We start from the raw sequence: 21,637 nt of genomic DNA on the forward strand, positions 1-21,637 counted from the left end.
CTAATACAAGGTACATTTCATTTTTTAGGAAAAAATTATATGCATAAAAGAATAGATATAAGAAAAGCCATCTCTTTACATAGCTCATTTTAGAAAATCAAAACCCTGTCCCCTGCTACTACTCGCAACACCCTTCCCTATATCCCCCTCCACAACTTTCTCAATAGAAGTGTTCAACTCCTCTATTAACAATTCTAACTGGAGGCAGTCACCAAAAAGCTCCCTCATTACCGAAGTGCCCCAAGAACATGTCGTCAAAAGTGGCAAGGAAAATTGTCCATGAAAAGATACTCAAGATTTCATTCATGATCACGGCACGCACAAGTCACAATAATATCTCCTTGAGGACAAGTAGAACGAGCATTATGAAGCACATAATAACAAGCACCGTAGCACACTTCACCATTCCTCTTTTCCTTTGCGTTCTCTCAGCCTACAAAAGTCCAATACACCCTGAATGACAATGACCCAAGCGGGAGCAATACATACTAAATGGATAGATGAACAAGACAGAAAGAGGACCTTCATCAATTGTTTAAAGCCTTGCTCTACTGTGACTGCAACATTCTGAGTTAAAATACCACACTTGGACTAAGCCTCATCACCAACATGTCTTTTTGCCCCATGCCAACCATCACCCCTGTGTTGCGTGGTCAGCCAACAATGCTAGGGAACACTGCCCTCGGAGCATCATCTCCAGCAAATCCAGCCTAAAAGTAGTGCTGTCATCAAAAGAACCAAAATTAAGTTCCCTTAATAAATTAGGGGAAAATGAAGAAAAAGGTATTTGACTATATCTACATAAGAAAGAAGTCATGAATAATAATAGAACATAATAATATTCCATTATAAATATAAAAAAATCAAACATGAAAAAGAATCTTGATTTGGTACCTTAACCATTCCTGTCCTATTGTCCCACACAAGAGGCTGAATATCCTCAGAGTCTGCCATTTGCTATGGGTTGCTAGACAAAGTTACCAATTTCAGATCACAGGAATAAAAAAATAGTGGGAAAAAGAACAACTGCTTGATCCATGCCCAATTCACAGATTCAATTAGCTATCAAGAACTAAATATGATGCTGATGCACACTTTGATTCAGTCTAAAGTCGTAATTCACAAAGTTTCCTTTTTTTATTATTATTTCATCTGTAGCATATATAATAATGAAAACAAACTATTATGTTTACCCTTTTTTTTTTATAAGTATAATTTTTATTGAAAAAACGAACAATCGGCTGAGCTGGCCAACAACAAAAGAAAAAGGTGTGTCCTGAGACATCCATGCAATGGTGTGTCGTACAACAAACCAAGTAGTCAACAGTCTATAAAGCAACAATGGTTAGAAAAACAACTAATAGACTGTGGAACAAAAAATTACAGAGAATTCTGTAGTGGTGTAGTTTTGTCTAATAATTCCAAAAGAAAAAAAAAATCAGATTTAGCAAAAAATTCAGTTACTTGGAAATAATACAGGACCTGGGGATACTAATAATATTTGCATGAAAAAGGAGAATAACTGGAGAAAAAAAAAATTAAATATGAAACATTATAGACTTAGGAATACTAATATTACATGTGCTATGGAAACTGATTACTTAAATTCGACAAGGAAAACAACTTACTATATCGCTGAAATCATCATCACTTCAGATTTATTTCCAGTCAAATTGATCTCCAAATCAACCCCACCTTGACCCTACACCACAGAGCAATGATTAATAAAATCTGAGAAGCACACCACTACAGCCCGAGCTATTAAGATTTTGATGTCTAGATGCAGCATCAGGCAAGGTCAGTCACCATTCAATGGTCCTCGGGTAAGGAGTTCCCAAATCATAAACAAACTAAACTAGATGATCATAATCATCCAAATTCCAAAGTACTGACCTTTTTCTGAAGCATACTTTTTTTTTTTGTTTTTTTGTTTTTTTCTGTAAAATAAAAACTAATGTGATAAATGAGAGGGAAATGATCATCTAATTGGATTTATATGTTTGCCAAGGAGACCTAGGTGGGCCCCATCAAATAGTGATTTAAATACCCTTGCGTGGCATATTGAAGATTTATATAAATTATTGAGTTTACGTGCAAATGATTGCAATGTACATATGGTAGTTACCTTCTACACTAAACTTGTTATCTTGGTATGTCTGAAGGTTTTGAGTTGTTGATCGACCAATACTTTCATCCTTATAATCATTTAGAGCAGACAGTAAATCTTCTTTACTACCTGGTCAACCACAGGTAGTTCAATAATATTAAATGGACGTAATCAATCAGATCTTTTTGGAAAAGATAACAATATACGCATAGGTGCACAAAAATATTTATGTACTTGAATCGATATATCATGGATAAAGTGCACTACCAAGCTCAGTTCATCCCAATTGCACATCCGTAGAGTTCCTTACAACAGATCCATCTTTATAAACCTGAGGCACTCCACTGCTAACTACATCCCCGTGGACAATTCCCTTCAGAATTACCTATTAAAGAAGAAATACAATAAATCAACAAGTTAAAAGGATAATTTTCACCAAAAATGGCAAGAAACGCAAACCAGATTACCGAATCTTCAGGGTTAGGTGCAGAAAGTGCTAGAGGCTCTAAAGTTACACAGTAATACACTCATACCCCACATCCCATATCCAGAATCGTCCTCAGAACCCCTTCACTTTTAGGAATATACTGTCCAAGATTTTCAATATATGATATGGCTCCTTCAGGAAACTTTGTACCACCACCTAGGAAAATAAAATATGGGCCTTCTTCTTTCATCCAGCCCTGATGGCCTTTCCTTTCAGCAATTTTGTTGTGTGGCATGTTGTTGTGCAATATCTGCATGCAAAAAACAGATCATTACTGTTCCTCTTCTAGATTTTGCTGTCAAGAAGGTTGCATACTTCCATTTTGATAAGCCAAAGTCTCCAACCTGGCAAAGAAAAAGCAGATGACTTATCTAAACCACAACTCATCCTCCAATTACACAGTTTAAACAAATAATAAACCTCACATTATACCTTGACAGTCCAGTTTCTGTCAATAAGTAGATTAGAAAATTTCAAATCTCTATGTACTATTGGTGGTTTTCTGTGATGCAAATAGTTCACACCTCTAGCCTGCAACACAAAGGTTTAGGAAATTCCATCATTTTCACAAATTGTAAAATATTTCCATTTCATGATAACAGAATTATAACTCAAAATGGAAATAATGCCTCAAAAAGATTTAGAGAGACATTTAAACAAATAAGCTTCATATCAGCCTATCCCATATGTAAAATGTGTTAAACCACATGTTTTATCTTATTCAAGAACCACACAAGGAAAGAATCCACACCCAAGCTTGGGGATGAACAAAATGAAGGAACAAGGTTCCTTGAGCAGAGCCCATGTTTTATCTTATTCAATAACAAGATTCATTGCTTCATTGGAGCTCTGAAAACCCCCACAAAATGGGAAAAAAGAGACCCCCTTTTGATTATAAACCTAACATCCTTAATTTAATCTGTTAATAAATCTTCTTGGTGAAGGTGAGGAGATTAAACTTATAAACAACTCCTAAGGCATATGAAGTGCATCAACCCCATAACTCCATTCTTATCTTCAACAACATTTGATGGAATAATTATAATATAGAAAAAGCTGAAAAAGCAACTAAAAATCATACCTTTGAGATGAACATCGTCAAAGTCGACCTAAGATGAAGAACCGTATATGGCAGAGATGAAGACAACCAGATGAGTTGGGATTTTTTGCTCATCGTTGAGATCAAGAGTGTCGTAGAGATGGCGTGGTAATGTTCACCTGCACGTCTCCATCTTCTTCGTCACAATAGCTAGAATGGTAGTGAGTTGTCGTCGTTGCAATAGAGAGGAAGAAGGTTAGGGTTTGAGTTACAGAAGACAAGAGGAGAAGAAACAAGAGAGGAAAGGAATCTGAAAATTGTTTTATTTACAATCTCTTGTTTCAGATGAAGAAGTCAGTGAACGAGACTAAACAATGGAAATGGTTAGGGTTTGAGTCGTAGAAGAGAAGCGAAGACGATGGGGAAGAGAGAAATTTGATTTGAATAGTTATTGTTGGCTCGGGGAGGTGTTTCTAAATAACGAAAGTTTTAAGTGATTAAAACAGCACGTGATGTTTTTTGTGTTCTACCGTCGGATTTCGTTAGATCTATTTTAATCCAACGCCTATAATAGTTTGTATGGATCTTTGTCCTAGATTTTGTCAACTGATCCCTTCCCTATATATATATATATATATATATATGGGAAATGTTCAGCAACAAACATTTTGGCAAAACATGGGTTAGAGGTCTTGGAATGGGCTGATTTTTGGTGAGGATGATCTCTACAGTGAGGAGATCATCATCACCAAAAATCAGCCCATTCCAAAACTTCTAACCCCATCAAAACTGGTTTACAAAAAATGGACGGTCCACGATTTTTCAACTTGTAAACTGGGGCTAGAAGTTTTGGAGTGGGCTGATTTTTGGTGAGGATGATCTCCTCACCGTAGAGATCATCCTCACCAAAAATCAGCCCATTCCAAGACCTCTAACTCATGTTTTGAAAAATATTTTGCCAAAATGTTTGTTGCTGAACGCCCCCCTATATATATATATAGATATATATATATATCCCTATATATATATGGGAAATGTTCAGCAACAAACATTTTGACAAACATTTTGGCAAAACATTTTTCAAAATATGAGTTAGAGGTTTTGGAATGGGCTGATTTTTGGTGAGGATGATCTCTGCGGTGAGGAGATCATCATCACCAAAAATCAGCCCATTCCAAAACTTCTAACCCCATCAAAAATGGTTTACAAAAAATGGACGGTCCACGATTTTTCAACTTGTAAACTGGGGCTAGAAATTTTGGAATGGGCTGGTTTTTGGTGAGGATGATCTCCTCACTGTAGAGATCATCCTCACAAAAAATCAGCCCATTCCAAAATCTCTAACACATGTTTTGAAAAATGTTTTGCCAAAATGTTTGCCAAAATGTTTGTTGCTGAACGGGACCCTATATATATATATATATACTGAACCAAATCGAGAACCAACCAATATCATTAAATAATAAATAATATATATATATATATATATATTATTTAATAATTAAAATTCAATGAACAAAAAACAATCTCTTTTTTTCCTTCTCTTTTATCTTTCTCTTATTTCCCAACCTGCAAAAGGCAGCAAAACCCTTTAGTGAAATACTGAAACCCTAACCCTACCCCTCACTAGAGATTCGATCCTTGACGTCACCGCTTTGTCGAAAAATCAGAAAGAGTACTGATTTTGTAACTCAACAAAAACTCACCTACCTGGCATAGGCAAAGAACGGTAGATTATGTCCCTCGGGATACACAACCGACCTGCCATCTGCAGTTGTGTATCCTGAGCGAAAGAATCTACGTTCTTTGCTCATGACACGTCAGTGAGTTTTTGAGTCACGTGGTCAGGTTGAGTTACAAATCCATTAGTCAATCAGAAAAAGATACTCTCTATCTGTAACTCAAAGAACCACTAGTTATCTTCCATGGCTATGAACCCACCAGTTATATTTCAACCCAAATATAACTCTTTAATGAACAAATCTGGGTTTTAAAACCATGATTTGCTAAAGCAAATCAGTTCATTTAAAGTCCAAATGTACCCACAATGCTCTCTCTATCCGATGCAATCCCTACAAAATGTTTTGTCCATGACCACTGCACCTCAAATCCTTGGTTTAGAACTTTCACCCAAACTAGATTCAATGCTCCTAAGTGCCTCAAAAGATGATAAAAGAATTGGAACCAAAACAATAATTGGTGACCCGATAATCAAACCGAACTAATTTCGGTTTGGGTGGTTCGGTTCTAGGGTGTAGTCAGTTCGTTTTCGATTTCGGATTTGTAGAACCGATCAAGTTCAATTTAATTTTTATTCTACCCCCAACCCAAACCAAACCGAACCATGTGCAGCCCTAATATTTACTTCTGACTCATTTTCTGTGAAGGACAATAATACCGGCCAGACGATTTTAAAAGGGCAGTGAGAAAACTCATTCTATTTTTTTTTTTTATACCATCAACACTCATCTCCTTTAGTAAGAGCACCCAAATTCATATGGTATAAAGAATTAGCACACATCTTCAGGTGCCCTTATTAAAAGTTGGTGTGGCATTAGAAGCTCTATTCTTATATTGCAATTTCTTAATGAGTATGACTAGCCTTACTATCTTGGTAAGATTTCAAATCTTACTAAGGGTAGTTGAGCACACCTTTGAAAACAAATATTTAAAAAATTGTATTATTTTTCACTGTTGAATTTTAATTTAATTTGAGAGTTTTGTGAAAGTTTAGTAGTCATCGATTTTCAAAACGTTGGATTAAACCCATTTTTTATTTTTTTTGGATATGAATTTTACATGAAATCTAGAGGGACAAGATGTTGGCTTTCCGATATAGTAATCCATTTGAGCCCAAGGACTCTTAGTAAGAGTTAAAATTTTTCTAGGGCAGTAAGGAAAATGTTTTTCTTTGTTAATTGCTTATGAGAACTTTTATTAACTCACCAATTTTTATTTATAATACAAAACTATATGTAAACAACCAATTAATTTCCAAAAGAGTTGTGTATTGTTAGTAAAATTTGGTGTGCCATTAGAATCTCTTGTTGATTTCCTTTCGATTTAAAGCTTTGTTTATAGTATTTGTATCTTTTATTTTTTTTTGATAGATATGTTTGGTGTATGTTACGGGTGATTTAGACATGCCCCTACACTTTTTATCAATATTAGAGATAGTCTTTGTGTTTTCAAACTGATGACATGCCCCCCTTACCTAGGTCTTCTTCTCTTAGATGAACACAAATGACTTAAATACCCTCATCTTCAACATTTGGTCGAAAATCCCTAAATATTTTCTCCCAAAACCAGTCCTATTCAATTTTTTTTACCGTCATTTTCTATCTTCTTCGACCTTCCTATGTCAAAACCAAGATAAAATTTCAGAGAAGAGGAATGATGGATTTTTGGGTAGAAAAATCAAGTGTTCCTACAAGATATTGACAATGAACTCAAATAACTTAAATATAGGTTACCCTAGAAATTAACAGCTTAAAGATGATATATTTTAAGGTAAATATGACTTTAATTGTAAGATTTTATCTCCTTCAACCTTCAAATATAAAGAACAAAATAAGATTTTTGGAGAGGTAAAAAAGTACATAACTTTGTTAGAAAAATTAAGAGTTTTCAACAAACATTGAATCCCATAGATTGAAAACAGATTAAATAGGAAAAAAAATTACCCTAGAATTTAACAAGTAGGGGTTTGAGCTAGAGATTGAAGACCAAGTCACGTAAGTCATTTTATGTTAGTCTCTCATACAAATATTATTTGTAGGGAGCACGCGATTTGTTTGAAAACATGGGGTATCTAATGATTAACTATGAAAAACTATCAAATATAATGATTTGATTGAAGTCATTACCAATCAAGTTTAATTTTTATGTGTAGATGATAAGTCTGCCAAAATTTAAATCTATATGATTAACATGCCTAAACATCATTCGACAAGATATTACATATCATGCTTTTTATATTTAAGAATAGGGTATAATCTCTATTCATTATATATATATATATATATATATATATATATAGATATGCTTTTTATATTTAAGAATAGGGTATAATCTCTACTCATTTTATATATATATAAATTTTTTTTTTTTAATGCAAAAAAGTCACATCAAACTCGAACTCTTGAAAGAAATATTTCCAAGCGAGCGGCTCAAGTCCATATAATCGAGCCTCATTATTATAATAAATATCACAACATGCATGTTTTTCTACATATAAATTATCATGACAGTAAGCTAAAGAAGCGAAACAATTACAGATATCCCTTGACCGATTTATTTAATTAAGACGAATTATGATAAATAAAACCAGTTGGTTTTATTTCTGAAGGAATTTCTTAAACCATAGGGAGGAATGCTTGGGGTAACGCTTCAATCCATTTTTGTAATCTACGTAGTTGATACCAAATCGAACTGTGTAACCATCCGCCCATTCGAAGTTGTCCAACAGAGACCATGCAAAATATCCCCTCAAATCGACACCTTTCCTGTAAAATTCCGAAAAGTTACATATATATTTTTACGATAATAATTGATTTCATCACTTTATATACATAAGCGGAGAGAGGGAATGGGTTGCATGGCCAAAAGAACCACCTATGTATATGGGGTGCACCTCCTTGTGGCATGCAAGATCTTATATATCCAAAGTGAAGGATTGAAACCCTCCTTGCACACCTCAATACATGCCACTACACTATGTGATAAAAGGGTAAATTAAACTCCAAGGTCGGTTGATTATTGCTAAATTCGACAAACCTTGGTGTATCATTTATCCCTTTTTCATGTAATAACGAAAGTCACAAGCCAAAGAATTAATGCCTAAAATATCTCATTTTTAAAATTTCCTTGAATTGTGGTTTATGTGGCATGTATATGGTGAGGTGCGGGAGGAGGGTTTTCAATCTCCACCCTAGGTGCAAACAATCTGGACTCCATGCAAAAATATAATCAGGTGCCTTATCAATCTAAGTTAAAAATTAAAGAACTCTAAAATAGTTAAATCTTTTTCTTAATCAAAAAAGAAATAAATCAAAATACTTTAAATTTGGGAGGTTCTAATATGTATCCTTTTAAAAGTTCAACACTTACTTGATAGCTTTATTAACAAACAAAAGATGGTGATAGTAGAAGTCTATCCTCATTTTGTCCTCCAAAGCTTCCTCTAGAGACAATGTACCATTATTGAACTCAGATACACCTGCAAAAGAACTCAATATATATTATTTCGGATTAAAACACAAAATATCACTTTTTAAATGATGTCTATGAGAAAAAGGGAAGTCTATAAGAGTGATGTTTATTCTTCAGATGAAAAAAGTGCATGTAAAAGGCGATTTTTAGACACCGATTTTTCCAAAACCGACATTAAAAGATTCAACATAAATTGATGTCTAAAATCTTGCACTTTTTTCCGTGATCCCTCCACTTGCAAAAAATGCACTTTAGATTCAAAATTGACGTTTTTTTAAAAGAAATTGATGTCTAAAGTCTTTTTTCTAATAGTAAAAGATACGAATTTTTACCATTTTCGGTAATGTAAATGGTTGGATTGTTATATTTTTTCTTGATGTAAAGGAGGAGATCTCGGATCCCTTTTGGATACACATAGAGCCAGTCTGAAGCAGCCTGCAAAATCGTTTAGTACTATATTTTAGAAGAAGAAATATATATGGTTATGGCCGGGTGTCAATGGGCCAGGTTGTTCCAGGTTTAATATAGACCCAATCTGGCCTGGTCATAAAAATTCAAATTCAGAATCCAAGGCACACATTATTTAAGATGATTTGGATTCAAGTCTTAGCCTAATTGCGTCTTAGCGGCCAAGTCAATGAGTATTTTTATCATTGATTGGTTCATGCAGTCCAACTCATGATCATTTGGCACTTAAAAGACCATTGTATATGTGATCAGTATAAGATCATTTTTACCAAAAATTAGTCCATTATGAGATGAGTCATGCTGGAGTGACCTTAAGATTATAGCTCATATTGCACATCCTCACGTGAAAGTGTGTCGGAACCATAGATGCTTTTTGACTCAAAGACAAGATGTGGCTCTGGAGAGAATTGAATGAAGGAACAAGGTTCGTTTCTAGCTCATCCCAACTCTTTCGGAAAAAAAAAAAAGATGATCTAGCCTTGGATTCATATATGTATAAATCCGAAGAAATCATGTAACACTAACACGTCTATTTTTCGACTTCTTCTACTTATTAAGATTCTTTTATTAGTTTTGTATTTTTATTTATTTATTTTAGTTCATTAATTCTCACCTTCACACCAATTGGGATACCATTCCTCACCCCTGCCAGAACAAAATACAATTGTTTTATTAGTTACTTTTACATACTAAAACATAAAACAAACATTCTATTAATGACAATATAACTTTAGTACTTGCATGTATATAGCAAACTCAGCACTTATGAGTCGAGTTGAGTGAGTCAAAATATATTTAATTTTTAAATATAAAGACATATTTTTAAATATTTATCATCAACAATATCTCATTGATAAATTACCAAGAATCTTGCAGTTAAAAAATATCAAGGGTATTTAACTTTAACATTACTTGCGATCTCGCTGGTAATTTATTAGCAAGATTGCTAATTATAAAAGTGCAACAATCTCGCTAGAAAACATGGCTTTGGAAATTAAAATGGACGATGTACCGGAATCAGAATTTCGTCATAAGTTACGCATGTTTACGGAAATTTCTCTTTGTAAAATTGGTGTATTATAATAAAAGTTGGTGTGGCAATATAAATTCTATTATATATTAAGTTAGATTTGTACTTACCAGTGAGATTAGCACGGAAATCTGTGAGATAGCTTACTTCAACATTATTACTAAAGGGAACACTACTTGCATAATTTGCAGTGTAGTAATTCAATCCAAGAAAATCGATCGATCCTTTTAGCACTCTTGATTGCTCTTTCGAAAATTTTGGTAGTCGACTCCCAACAAGCAGTTGCATACTTTTTGGATAGACACCTTTGGTCACAGGATCCATGAACCTATAAAAATAACAAGAAAGCCTTAGATCACCTTCTTTTGACTTAATTGGAGATTTTATTTAAGTTTACAAAAAATTAATGGTTGTCATAGTAAAAAAAAAAAAAAAAGGATTGAATTTTTTATTTTTTTTTCCAGGTATCCCCATACTTCGGGTGAGAGTAGTCCCACGGTTACACGCACCGACCCCTCGGAAAGTCCTACTTGCAACCGGTTGAGTCGAGGGTCAACCTGACCCTGGAGGGTGGCCCCAAGGAATTCATTGTTATGGGATTTTGAACTCTTGACCTACCCTTCTTGAGATAGGTTCTTATTATAGGGAAATGTTCAGCACCCTAAGTTTTACCACACACTTTAACAAACGTTTTTTGTCCTACATGGGTTAGAAGTTTTGGAATGGGCTGATTTTTGGTGAGGATGATCTCTATGATTAGAAGATCATCCTCCCCAAAAATCAGCCCATTCTGAAATGTTTAGCCCCATGTTTACACGTTGAAAAATTGTGGACCGTCCATTTTTTGCAAATCATTTTTGATGGGGTTAGAAGTTTTGGAATGAGCTGATTTTTGGTGAGGATGATCTCCTCACCATAGAGATCATCCTCACCAAAAATCAGCTGATTCCAAAACTTCTAACCCATGTAAGACAAAACACGTTTGTTAAAGTGTGTGGTAAAGCTTAGGGTGCTGAACGGGACCCCTTATTATATGAGTAGAAATAATTGAACAAACATTATGATTTTAAAGAAAATGTTATGTGAGAAAGATCTCATTTCTTGATCCACCAATTGAAATTATTCCACTTCAATAAATAAAAAAATGATGCTTAATTACATGTCCTAATTATTGCCTAGTAACCCTAACCCTCTTTTTCCTTTTTCGTAAAATCCTTAGAAACTTTATTTATTTATTTATAGTGTTCCTTCTTCTTCAAAGATAATCTACTATATATTCCTCTTTCTTTTTCTCTCTATTAGAAATCCTTGTCTTCTTTGATTTTAGGAAATATGATATATCCTAGAGATATATATTTTAGAGAGATGCTATTGCCACACCAACTTTTGCTAAGCCACACCAATTCCCATGTAAATCAACAAAGAATTGCACACAGTTGAGGTGGGTTAGCAAAAGTTGGAGTGGCAATAGTAGCTCTCATATTTTCATATTCCAATGTTGGGATTTCTTATTTTTTATTATTAAATATTAATCATTAATGTTTTTCATGATTCTAGGGATTGTGAGTTGTGACCCTTCAAGTGTTTTGGTGTGTGATAGTGAATAGTTGGTGGGGCAACGGAGGTTACTCACCATCCTAATTGGAAGTCAAGTGCTCGCTGAGCTGCATCATCGTCAGCATTGGCATTGGAGTAAGGAACAAACCAACTAGACACCAATGTAATTCCAATCTTCCCCCCTTGAGACTCCTGCACATATTATAGGGATAAGAAATATAACACAACACCCACTTAATTATATTGACATTTGGCTCCTCGAGATATGAAGTTAGATAACATCACCTGTTTATGACTTTTTATTTATTTTTATAACTGGCTATCGCCGTAAACAACATACCGAGCCTGTATCTTTGCCCAGTCCATAGACCATGGTCTTGTCCCAGGACTAGTCTCAGGGCACATGCAATGCCTACACATCACATATGCTAGGTAAGTGAGGATGTGCCCTTGCGGGTAGCCCTTGAGGAATTAATACTCATATTGAGCATCAAACTCATGACTTACAGGTATTAACCTTTTATCAGTCCAAAATTGCCATTGAGCCAACCCCTTCTGGACAACCCACACATTGTGATCGAACTCAGAAGAAGACGACTTGAAACCTTTTTTGTCATAAGGAGACATTGATCGAGAATTATCAATCGGATACTAGAAGATATGGTTTCTCGATTTAGTAAAGTTGGGATGGAGTTGTGTACCTCAAATGAAACCTTTGGCAAGGGGGAGACAACAAATGTCTAGACTAGGTACGTAAGAGGCAAACTTCCACTCTGATCTAACTCTTCTAAGTGCATCACATTAGGTGGGGTAATTGGCGATTGCCTAGCCCCTGACCCCACCCCGTGGTGTGCAAAGTTTAGGAAAAAATTACTAGAACGATGAAGTAAAATTGAAAATTTATCAAAACTGCATGAAATTAGTGAATTAAATTTTTTTTTAAATTAAAATATTTTCGTTAAAGTGAAAAGAAAAAATCTATTCTACAAAACAATAAACACTTTCCCCGCTTAATTTTAGTGAAACAGTTTAAAATAAGTTATGTTTTATAAAATTGTGAATTTTCTCCACACAAACAAAAATATTTTAATTTTGAAAATGATGATAAATTACCGATTTGGAAATTAACATGTATAGTGTGCCATTTTGAAAATTTTTAGTACATGTTTTGGTAAATGACCCTTTAGTATTTTAGCCATATAATAGTCCCTAAGTAGTTTAATCATAATGATATTGTGTACAAGAAACGCACACAAGATTGTACACATCTTGTCATCCAATCAACAACACTCGAAAAATCTCAACCATGCAAATGATCTGATGTTCACCTGGTATTTCTCCTTATAAACTTTTACGGCAGCGGCATGAGCCAAAAGTTGGTGGTGGGCCACCAAATACGGCTCCCTCCCTGAATCGCCAGAGCTACAATTTCCAACAGATTTAGAGCATCGCCCGGGCGCATGGATGCCAAAGGTGTATCCTCCCTGGCAGAAGGTTAATGGTTCATTTAAGGTGATCCAATGCTTCACTCGATCACCAAATTTCTTGTAACACAGCTCTGCGTAGTCCTTGAAATCATCCCTGCATATCAAACCAGATAGATCAATTTAAAAACAAAAAAAAAAAAAAAAAAAAATTTATGTGTGAATAAAGATAGAAAAAAAGAAAAAGAAAGAAAGAAGAGAGATCAAGTAATGTGCATTGTTGTTTGAAAATGCCATTAATGTCACATAGATGACATTCTATCATAAATACACTATTATTAGAAATGAAATGTTTGGAAATTAACTAGTCACGTTTGACCATTTTTAAATGAGTAAGAGGGTAACCCCAAGGGGTTGGCTCCTCAGCAAAGAGTAGGTCAAGTTTTCGAAATCCCGTGAAGCTATGAATTTCTTGGGGCCACCCTCCACATCCTGTTGACCCTTGACTTAACTTATTGCACATAGGATTTTTCAAAGGGACGGTGCATGTGACCACGAGATAGTCCTACCTGAAGGGTGGGGATACCCACGATATTTAAAAAATATATACGGATAAGAGGGTGAAAAGGTGAATGTGGAAGTTTTATTAGGGTATTTCAGAAACACCTCCTGTAAAATTGGTGATATTAGATTTACCCCATTGCAAAATGCAATATTAGGCTTACCCCTTAACCCTTAAGTCAACGTTGCGTATGCTTGATGATTTAACGATGAAATTTTAATTTTGATATATTTTTTTCAAAATGCTCTTTAAATACTTAAATTACTAAATCAAAATTTTAAAATATCAAAATAAATCATCAAGAAAAAAACATCGTTGACTTACAGGCAAGGGGGTAAACCTAATGCATTTTGCAAGAGGGTAAACCTAATATCACTAATTTTACAGGAGATGTTTCTAAAATACCTATTTTATTATGAATGATGATTTTCTAACAAAAAAAGTCTTCACTCGGTCAATACTCGACTGACATGTCATGAACACGAAACCATTGATCTGTTTCCTCAGGACACAGAACCATACATCTTTTATGGGGATTTGCAGTTGTTTATCCAAAGGAAACAAATCTATGGGGTCAGTATGGTAAAAATCAAGAAAATCGAAAATCATGCCACCTTATAATCAAGGTCGTTAATTATAAAAATTGCAAAACGATTTTAAAATATAATCTTCAAACACTAACACTTTCCTTACTAATTTAGTAAGATTTTATGCCTACTAAAGGTCGTTTTGCTCAAATGGATTGCCACCTTGGCAATCCAACACCACAACTCTCTTGTTTTCATGGAAAAACTCTGTTCTAAAAAAGAAATTCTTTTGATCTTGAACCAAGGTTTCGAAAATTGACAGCTACGAACTTCCACCTATAACTCTCAAATTTAAAATTAAAATACAACAATGAAAATAATTTCTTTTGAATATTTTTTTCTTTTTTCAAAGTTCATAGAATTTTATCATCTACTACACTGAGGCATCAGATCATGGTTTTGGTTGCCATAAGTTGAGCCCAAGGACCCATAGCAAGGGTGAAATCCTTACTAATTTGTAAGGCCAGTCGAACTCATCTGCAAAAACTGTTTAATAAATATATTTTTTATTTAAGCCTTTTGATGGTTGAATTTTAAGATGGGGTCCACTTTTTGATGGTTTTGATCCACTGTATCATCGCCGTATACAGCCATCACTAGTTTATGTTAAGTTACTTACGCGACATGTGGACTTAAAAAACCACCATATTCGTCTTCCAGAGCTTGGGGAAGATCCCAATGAAAGAGAGTCACAAAGGGCAGAAGACCTGCGCATGATAACCAGAAGATCAGAGACATAGGCTCATGTTAGCAAAAGATGAGTGTGTGAGATTGAATGATGACCGTTGGATAGGAGCTCATTGATGAGATTGTTGTAATATTTAATGCCTTCTTCGTTTACTCCCCCACTTAGCTTTCCATCTGAGAAAATTAAAATATTCAAAAAAAGATCAACTATGGTGTTATTTGTTAAACTAAAAAAAATAGGTGCTAACTGAAACTTATAAGCTCTGAATTTAAGCATTAAATTCGCAAAATCATGTTTGTTACACATTGTTGAAACTAATAAATTATCTTTTTTACCCTTACAATCATATTATACATTGTTTGCATGTTTCAAATATTTATTTCTTATCAAACATAATAAAATATTTTATTTCTTATAAAATTAAAATAGAATTCATTTTTAAATAATAAGTAATATTCAAAATTTTAATTTCAAATAATAATTTTAATTTCTAAAACCTCACAAATTTCAAATTAAAAATAACAATACTATACAAATCACCAAAATTTGAAATCAACATTAAAAGAACTTAATTTTGGATGAATAATTTTCGATTGAAATGAAGGATATGTAATTATAAAAGCATCCCATGAATTAATACGGGCAACCCACATCATAGCCAAATTTTTTTTGTCTTATATGAGTTAAAGTTTTTGGAATGAGCCAATTTTGGGTGAGGATGGTCTATATGGTCTAGATATCATCATCACCAAAAATTAGCCCATTCTGAAATTTCTAACCACGTCAAATATGATTTTCAAAAAAAAAATTATGAAAGATTTACAGTTCTTGAATTGATTTTGATGGAGTTAGAAGTTTTGGAATGAACTAATTTTTTATAAGGATGATTTCCTCATTGTAGATATCATCCTCACCAAAAATCAATTCAATCAAAAACTTTTAACCCATATAAAACAAAACAATTTGATTATAGTATGGATTCATTAATATGTGGGATGCTTATATACTTATCTATGGAATATAAGAGGTAATATCCTTTTAAGCATAAGGGCATACTTATTCATACCAAAATAAATGAAAGGTATACTTATCCATGCCGAAAAAAGTGAAGTACTTACCGCTTGAACATAAAAATTTAATAACAAAATAGTGCTGGTTTTTTATTTTTTTAGCAATAAACGCTAAAAAAATAGTGCAAACAACCAACACCACCTAAATATACATGGAGTCTCATGACTCGACAAAATTTCGACTCAACTAGTTTGAGTTCTCATATCGAGTCCAACCAAAATCAAGTGGAGTCGACTCGATGAGTTCTACATCATAGATTACAATATATAAATGAAATTACTAATTAAAAAAAGTAGATCAGATGGGCCCAATTTCTACTTATTTTGTGTTTAATACATGATTTCGTTAATTGGGTTGTTACATATAAGAAAATATTGATAAGCAAATAGAATTTTTTATTTATTTAATTATTATGTTTAGCATTAATAATTCAAAGATCCAATGGTGGAGATCAATTTTTGAGTTAAAAAAAAGGATGAGTGTCTTACTCGGTAAGATTCTGGACCAAGAAATGGAGAATCTATAAGCATCCAAATTCATTTCCTTCATAATCCCTACATCTTCCTATAAAATCCCACACATTTATTAATTACAAAGCCAATTCATAAAAATAAATAAAAAAAACCTCAAACTCTACATACCTTGTATCGATGATAAGAATCAATGGCTACATCTCCATTACTTCCATCCTTTATTTTGCCTACCACACCATAAATTATCTCTTTAAGTTGTAATTTTAATTTTCCATTTTCAAATTCAAATGTCTCAAGGGTACGTAAATATTATAAATAATTGATTCAATAATTTTGGCAAAATATTAGAAGTCATAGACTCGCAGAAGACAAGTTTAAAGTCTCTCGAGGTTTCATAGTGGAAATTTCGTGAGAGTTTTTGCCACTTTGAAACAATAAGTTTCACAATATTGCAAAAATCTCGTGTGATTTTTCTTTAAAAACTTGGAAGGTTCCACTAGAAAGAGTTTGGTATTGAATCGTTTGATCTTTTCCAATCCTTAATTGGTTTGAGAACCTGATTTAAGAAGTTTAACTGTTTTAATAATTTTCTTTATTTTCTTTTTATCCCATTCACCCATGTTACCATCGAGGTTATTATTGTAATAAGAATAATGATAATCTTATTCTCTTTGTATGTTTCCTTCATAGAATAGTAGATCATTTACTTCAAGATACATAAAAATAAAAATTTATAATTTTATGAACTACCAGGTTAGAGAGCGTACAAATTAAAGACAGTCACAATTCTGATAATAAACATCAAAGTACACTAAATATCACAAATTTTGACCATTTCAATGGTGTCAATATTATTTCGACGGTCAAAATATCTTTATAATATTTTAATCATTCAATTTTTTCTTCACTTTTTCTGCATACGACATAATCTAAAGGAAGATTTCTCACTCCCTTAGAAGTAAAATTCAAATAGCTTAATAAGATTATATACATATATCACAAAAGTCAATAATCTCTCCATAGACTAATTGCAACATTTAGAAAAATAAACCACCTCTATTCGATAATTTGTTTATAGTCATCATCAACAAAGTCTTATTCCAAAAATTTAGGATAAGCAGACCAAAATGAAATAAAGGATCAAGATTCATATTAAGGGATGACAATTTTTAATTATTTGTCAGTCACGTGACTTGACCTTTTTTTTATTTCCTCGAAACTTGGCTGACCAAACTTGACCCATAGTTATTTGGGTTAAATTCGGTTGGCTCACAAATTTTCTTCTATATACATAAATTATAATAGTTGCACGATGAACTTGAATTTGGTTGGCTCGCAAATTTTCTTCTACATACATAAATTATAATAGTTGCACGATGAACTGGCCTTATAATTAAATGGTCTAATAATACATCCCAAAGCAGACCGACAACAAGTCAGGCCGAAAAAAGGGGTAAATTCAACACTAAGATCCATTGAATTTGGTTAAATCCAAGTAAATTCGACAGATCTTGTCACCGAATTTACCCCTTGTTCACATAAATGATCCATTGAGAGCTCTAGTCCGACGTATGGGTATTCTAAAGATTTACTCAGCTTGAACCCGACCCGTATAATAATTGTATCAAAATCTTTAATCCGAATCCAAGCTGTTTAATGAACATGTAACAGGACATAGTCCGGGTAACCTGTTTAACAAACAGGTTGGATCGTGTCGTGTCAAGGTTTACATGCATAACTCGTGAACACAACACGATTACAACCCAAACACAAATACAAAAACGATGACAACCCAACGACTATTATAACCTACCTGTATCCACCAACCTAACTACTATCAATATAAATTACACAAAACATAAGCCAAGTCGTACAAGCAGAAAATTATATGAGTTGTACACAGATCAGATTGTATGTAGATCAGCACGACAAGTACTTAATGACACAATAATTAAACGGATTAGATGAGTTTATGTCCCCAACTCGAACACGTTTGTTTAATAATCTGGTAAGACTGGTTGATACGATTATGACCAAAACAATAATAGCCTCCCAAAAACACACGCTAACTTGGTGTCACTTTCGAGTCTTGTTAGAATTACCATCCCTAACTGATTGTCATCTAAGTCAAGATATATCCTATTATATGTTGAGTAGTCAACAATACCAATCCTCTTTCATCATCTGTATCTAGAATTATATCTCATATGACGACAAGTGTCGGCATAACTTTATTTGTTACCTGATCTCATGCTCAAATCTGTTAAAGAGATTGTATAATACATATAATATGAAATTTCTTTTGACCTCAATTAATAAAGAAAATTTATTTAAATTTTAAAAGAAATTAATTAAAATTATTAGTTAAAACTTCATCTTTTTTTTTTGGGTCTCTCTCTACCTTTGAGACCATTCTCCTTCCCAAAAATGATATGATACTCTACATTGTGCTAGACCCAAGTATCCTTATGTTGAGTTGTGATAATCGGACTCACCCCTCTGACATGCTTCCCCATACTCTCCTGGTGTGGCATGTGCATAGAGCATAGATTTTCTCGGGATACACAATTGCATATCTTCATAAATTTGTATAATTATGTATCTCGAGAAAAAAATATGTGATTCTATACATATGCCATGCCAGGAAGAGTGTCACAATTTTTTTTTTTTTTTGAGAGAGGTGTGTGTGTGTGTGTGTCAAAAAATCATGATTTCTATGATATGAACCATGAAATGAAGGCATTAATTAAAAAAGAAAGGGAATATTATAGGGGAAATAACAAAGCAGGCGCGCCATGTATTTTACAAACTTTATTGAAACAACCAGTTTTCTTGAAGAAATGGTTAAATACGTTAGAGTATTAGTTATGGAGCCTAATAAGATTTACTATAATACATCAAATTATATTTTAGGATTTGTCAACTACTAACGGATCAAATCATACTAATTAGACTTAATGTTAAAATATGATTTGATTTATCATAGTAAACCTTATTACAATGCTTCATATCTAATATTCTAACAAAGGGATGTTATTCTAGCTATCACGATCCATGAACACGATTCGAAAACGACACGAAATTGTTGAATTACATCTTCAACTAAAGAGCACATATTTTTATAAATTAGTGAATAGAAAATATTGTAATCCAAAAAGTATTAGATTTATTACAATCCACAACACGAATCGAAAATAACACGAAGTCATCTTCTCATGTAGAAGGGGGTATTATGATCAATCAAACACAATTTTGGATAAAAAATTGCTTTTCACCAAACATTATTACTTAACATCTAGACTGGAAAAAATACCTTTTTAAAAAAAAATATTATTTTTAAGATGAACTTCTCATCTTAATTAAAGGGTATTATGGTCAATCAAACACAATTTTGAATGCAGAAGCTGATTTTCATTAAACATATAAAACATCTGGATTGTAAAAAAGCGCTTCTTAAATGTCGTGATTTTTATAAAAATTGATTCATAGAGAGAGAGAAACCTGGATATTTATGAGTGAAAGTATCCCATATACTTGGGCCTCTGCCACCTTCATTGGCTGCACCTTCATACTGAAATACCATACACACGTACTAGTATAAGAGCACCACACGTGTGTGTTTAATAGATTCTAGATTCTTCCACAACAACAACAACTCATACCTGGTAAGAAGATGAAGCTGTCCCAAAAATAAAACCAGGTGGGAAGCTACTCCTGTTGAACGGAACGGAGTTATGATCCGCTACAACGGTTCCCGTACTAATCAACGAACCCACCAATACAAGGAACACCATCAAGAAACTGACTCGAATCCCCATAATTTTTTTCAACTTTGAACTCTTCATGCTTAATCACCTTCTATTCTCCCACTATATATAAAGAGCCAGACACCATTTTTTTCAATATAAAAAAAAAATAAAAAAATAAAAGAAAAAGGAAAATGATTAAATTGTCCCCCCCACCTGCCCCCAAAGAATTTTCAAAATCTACTAAGACAGTGTTTGTTTGCGCTATTTTTCAGCGCTTATTGCTGAAAAAAATTAAATTCAGCACTATTTGTCAAAATAGCGCGTTTATTTACTCTATATATATGAAAGAAAAAAAATATTTTTTTTAGATATATCCATGGTGTTGAAAATGAATGACCACCAAACTATCGTATTAAAAATTAAAATTTAATGGTGAAAAATAACTTTTTTTAATTTCTTTTTTCAAAGTTCTTAAAAAAATTCCTCTACATTCCTATTGGAATCAGATCATGTTTTTTATGCTACAAGGTGACACAGTCAAGAAACTTTTGTTACTAACTTAGTAGTGAAAGGGTTTTTCAATCTCTAAATATATCATTTTTTTTAAACCTATTTCTCTAATTTTAAAAGTTTTGAGGTTTTTTCCCCTTTGTTTTTATTTTATTGGTTTTTCTCATAATTATTATTTATAAATACACCGCTACTTTGTAACTTGTAAAGTTAAAATATCTCAATTATCATTTTTCTTTTATAGAACTTAAAAAGTGTGAAAGAAAACAAGAAATTGATGTAAAGATTCAAGTTCAAAATCAAGGTTCGTAAATTTTGTTTAAGTTTTTTGTATCAGATATTTTTTAGATGTTTATTTTGGGATTTAATATCATGTGCCATTTGGATATGAAATATTCTTTATATAAGAACGAATTTTTTTAGTTTTTATTTTTTGCTAAGCAAGCAAGGTGAATTATATTATATAAGTAAAAGTTTGTACATAGGGCAGACCCTAACGATTTACAACTCGGAATTGAGGTAGATCGAGCTTATCTCCTATATAAGTTTTTTTTACAATTAGAGGTAAATCTATTTCTTGGATGAACAACAATGATTGTTGACTAGAACTACTATAGCTGCAAGGGCGTCTGCAACATCATTTGCCTCTTTCCAAACATGTGTTACTGTAACTT

General features: G+C 33.1%; 2 protein-coding genes across 7 annotated transcripts; both read right to left on the reverse strand.

Annotated features, from left to right (window-relative positions):
* Window positions 1-153: 153 nt before the first annotated feature.
* LOC147383805 (uncharacterized) lies at window positions 154-4,104 on the reverse strand. Of its 5 annotated transcripts, none has more exons than XM_086426102.1 (9): window positions 3,676-4,104; window positions 3,027-3,125; window positions 2,641-2,844; window positions 2,342-2,492; window positions 2,126-2,236; window positions 1,629-1,702; window positions 895-967; window positions 523-722; window positions 154-433 (listed from the first exon to the last, which is right to left on the reverse strand). In XM_086426102.1, the coding sequence occupies exons 1-4, from the start codon at window positions 3,766-3,768 to the stop codon at window positions 2,385-2,387; spliced, it is 504 nt and encodes a 167-aa protein (XP_086282228.1). In that variant the 5' UTR covers window positions 3,769-4,104; the 3' UTR covers window positions 154-433; window positions 523-722; window positions 895-967; window positions 1,629-1,702; window positions 2,126-2,236; window positions 2,342-2,384. The 5 variants fall into 5 exon arrangements, with proteins under 5 accessions (XP_086282228.1, XP_086282230.1, XP_086282227.1 ...); XM_086426104.1 differs by having other exon boundaries at window positions 895-957; window positions 2,375-2,492; window positions 3,676-4,102; XM_086426101.1 differs by having other exon boundaries at window positions 2,375-2,492; window positions 3,676-4,102.
* A 3,692-nt stretch (window positions 4,105-7,796) lies between these two features.
* On the reverse strand, window positions 7,797-20,573 carry LOC147383806 (beta-glucosidase 13-like). 2 transcript variants are annotated; one of them, XM_086424851.1, is made up of 13 exons: window positions 20,367-20,572; window positions 20,206-20,275; window positions 16,873-16,931; window positions 16,720-16,795; window positions 15,256-15,333; window positions 15,092-15,179; window positions 13,228-13,480; window positions 11,976-12,091; window positions 10,453-10,670; window positions 9,926-9,957; window positions 9,177-9,279; window positions 8,743-8,851; window positions 7,797-8,138 (listed from the first exon to the last, which is right to left on the reverse strand). In XM_086424851.1, the coding sequence occupies exons 1-13, from the start codon at window positions 20,547-20,549 to the stop codon at window positions 7,970-7,972; spliced, it is 1,554 nt and encodes a 517-aa protein (XP_086280977.1). In that variant the 5' UTR covers window positions 20,550-20,572; the 3' UTR covers window positions 7,797-7,969. The 2 variants fall into 2 exon arrangements, with proteins under 2 accessions (XP_086280977.1, XP_086280978.1); XM_086424852.1 differs by lacking the exons at window positions 9,177-9,279; window positions 9,926-9,957 and having other exon boundaries at window positions 20,367-20,573.
* Between the last annotated feature and the right edge of the window lie 1,064 nt (window positions 20,574-21,637).

Source organism: Akebia trifoliata, chromosome 15 (assembly GCF_017979445.1).
Source record: "Akebia trifoliata isolate Shusen 1 chromosome 15, ASM1797944v1, whole genome shotgun sequence".
In the NCBI taxonomy this organism is placed as follows: Eukaryota; Viridiplantae; Streptophyta; class Magnoliopsida; order Ranunculales; family Lardizabalaceae; genus Akebia; species Akebia trifoliata.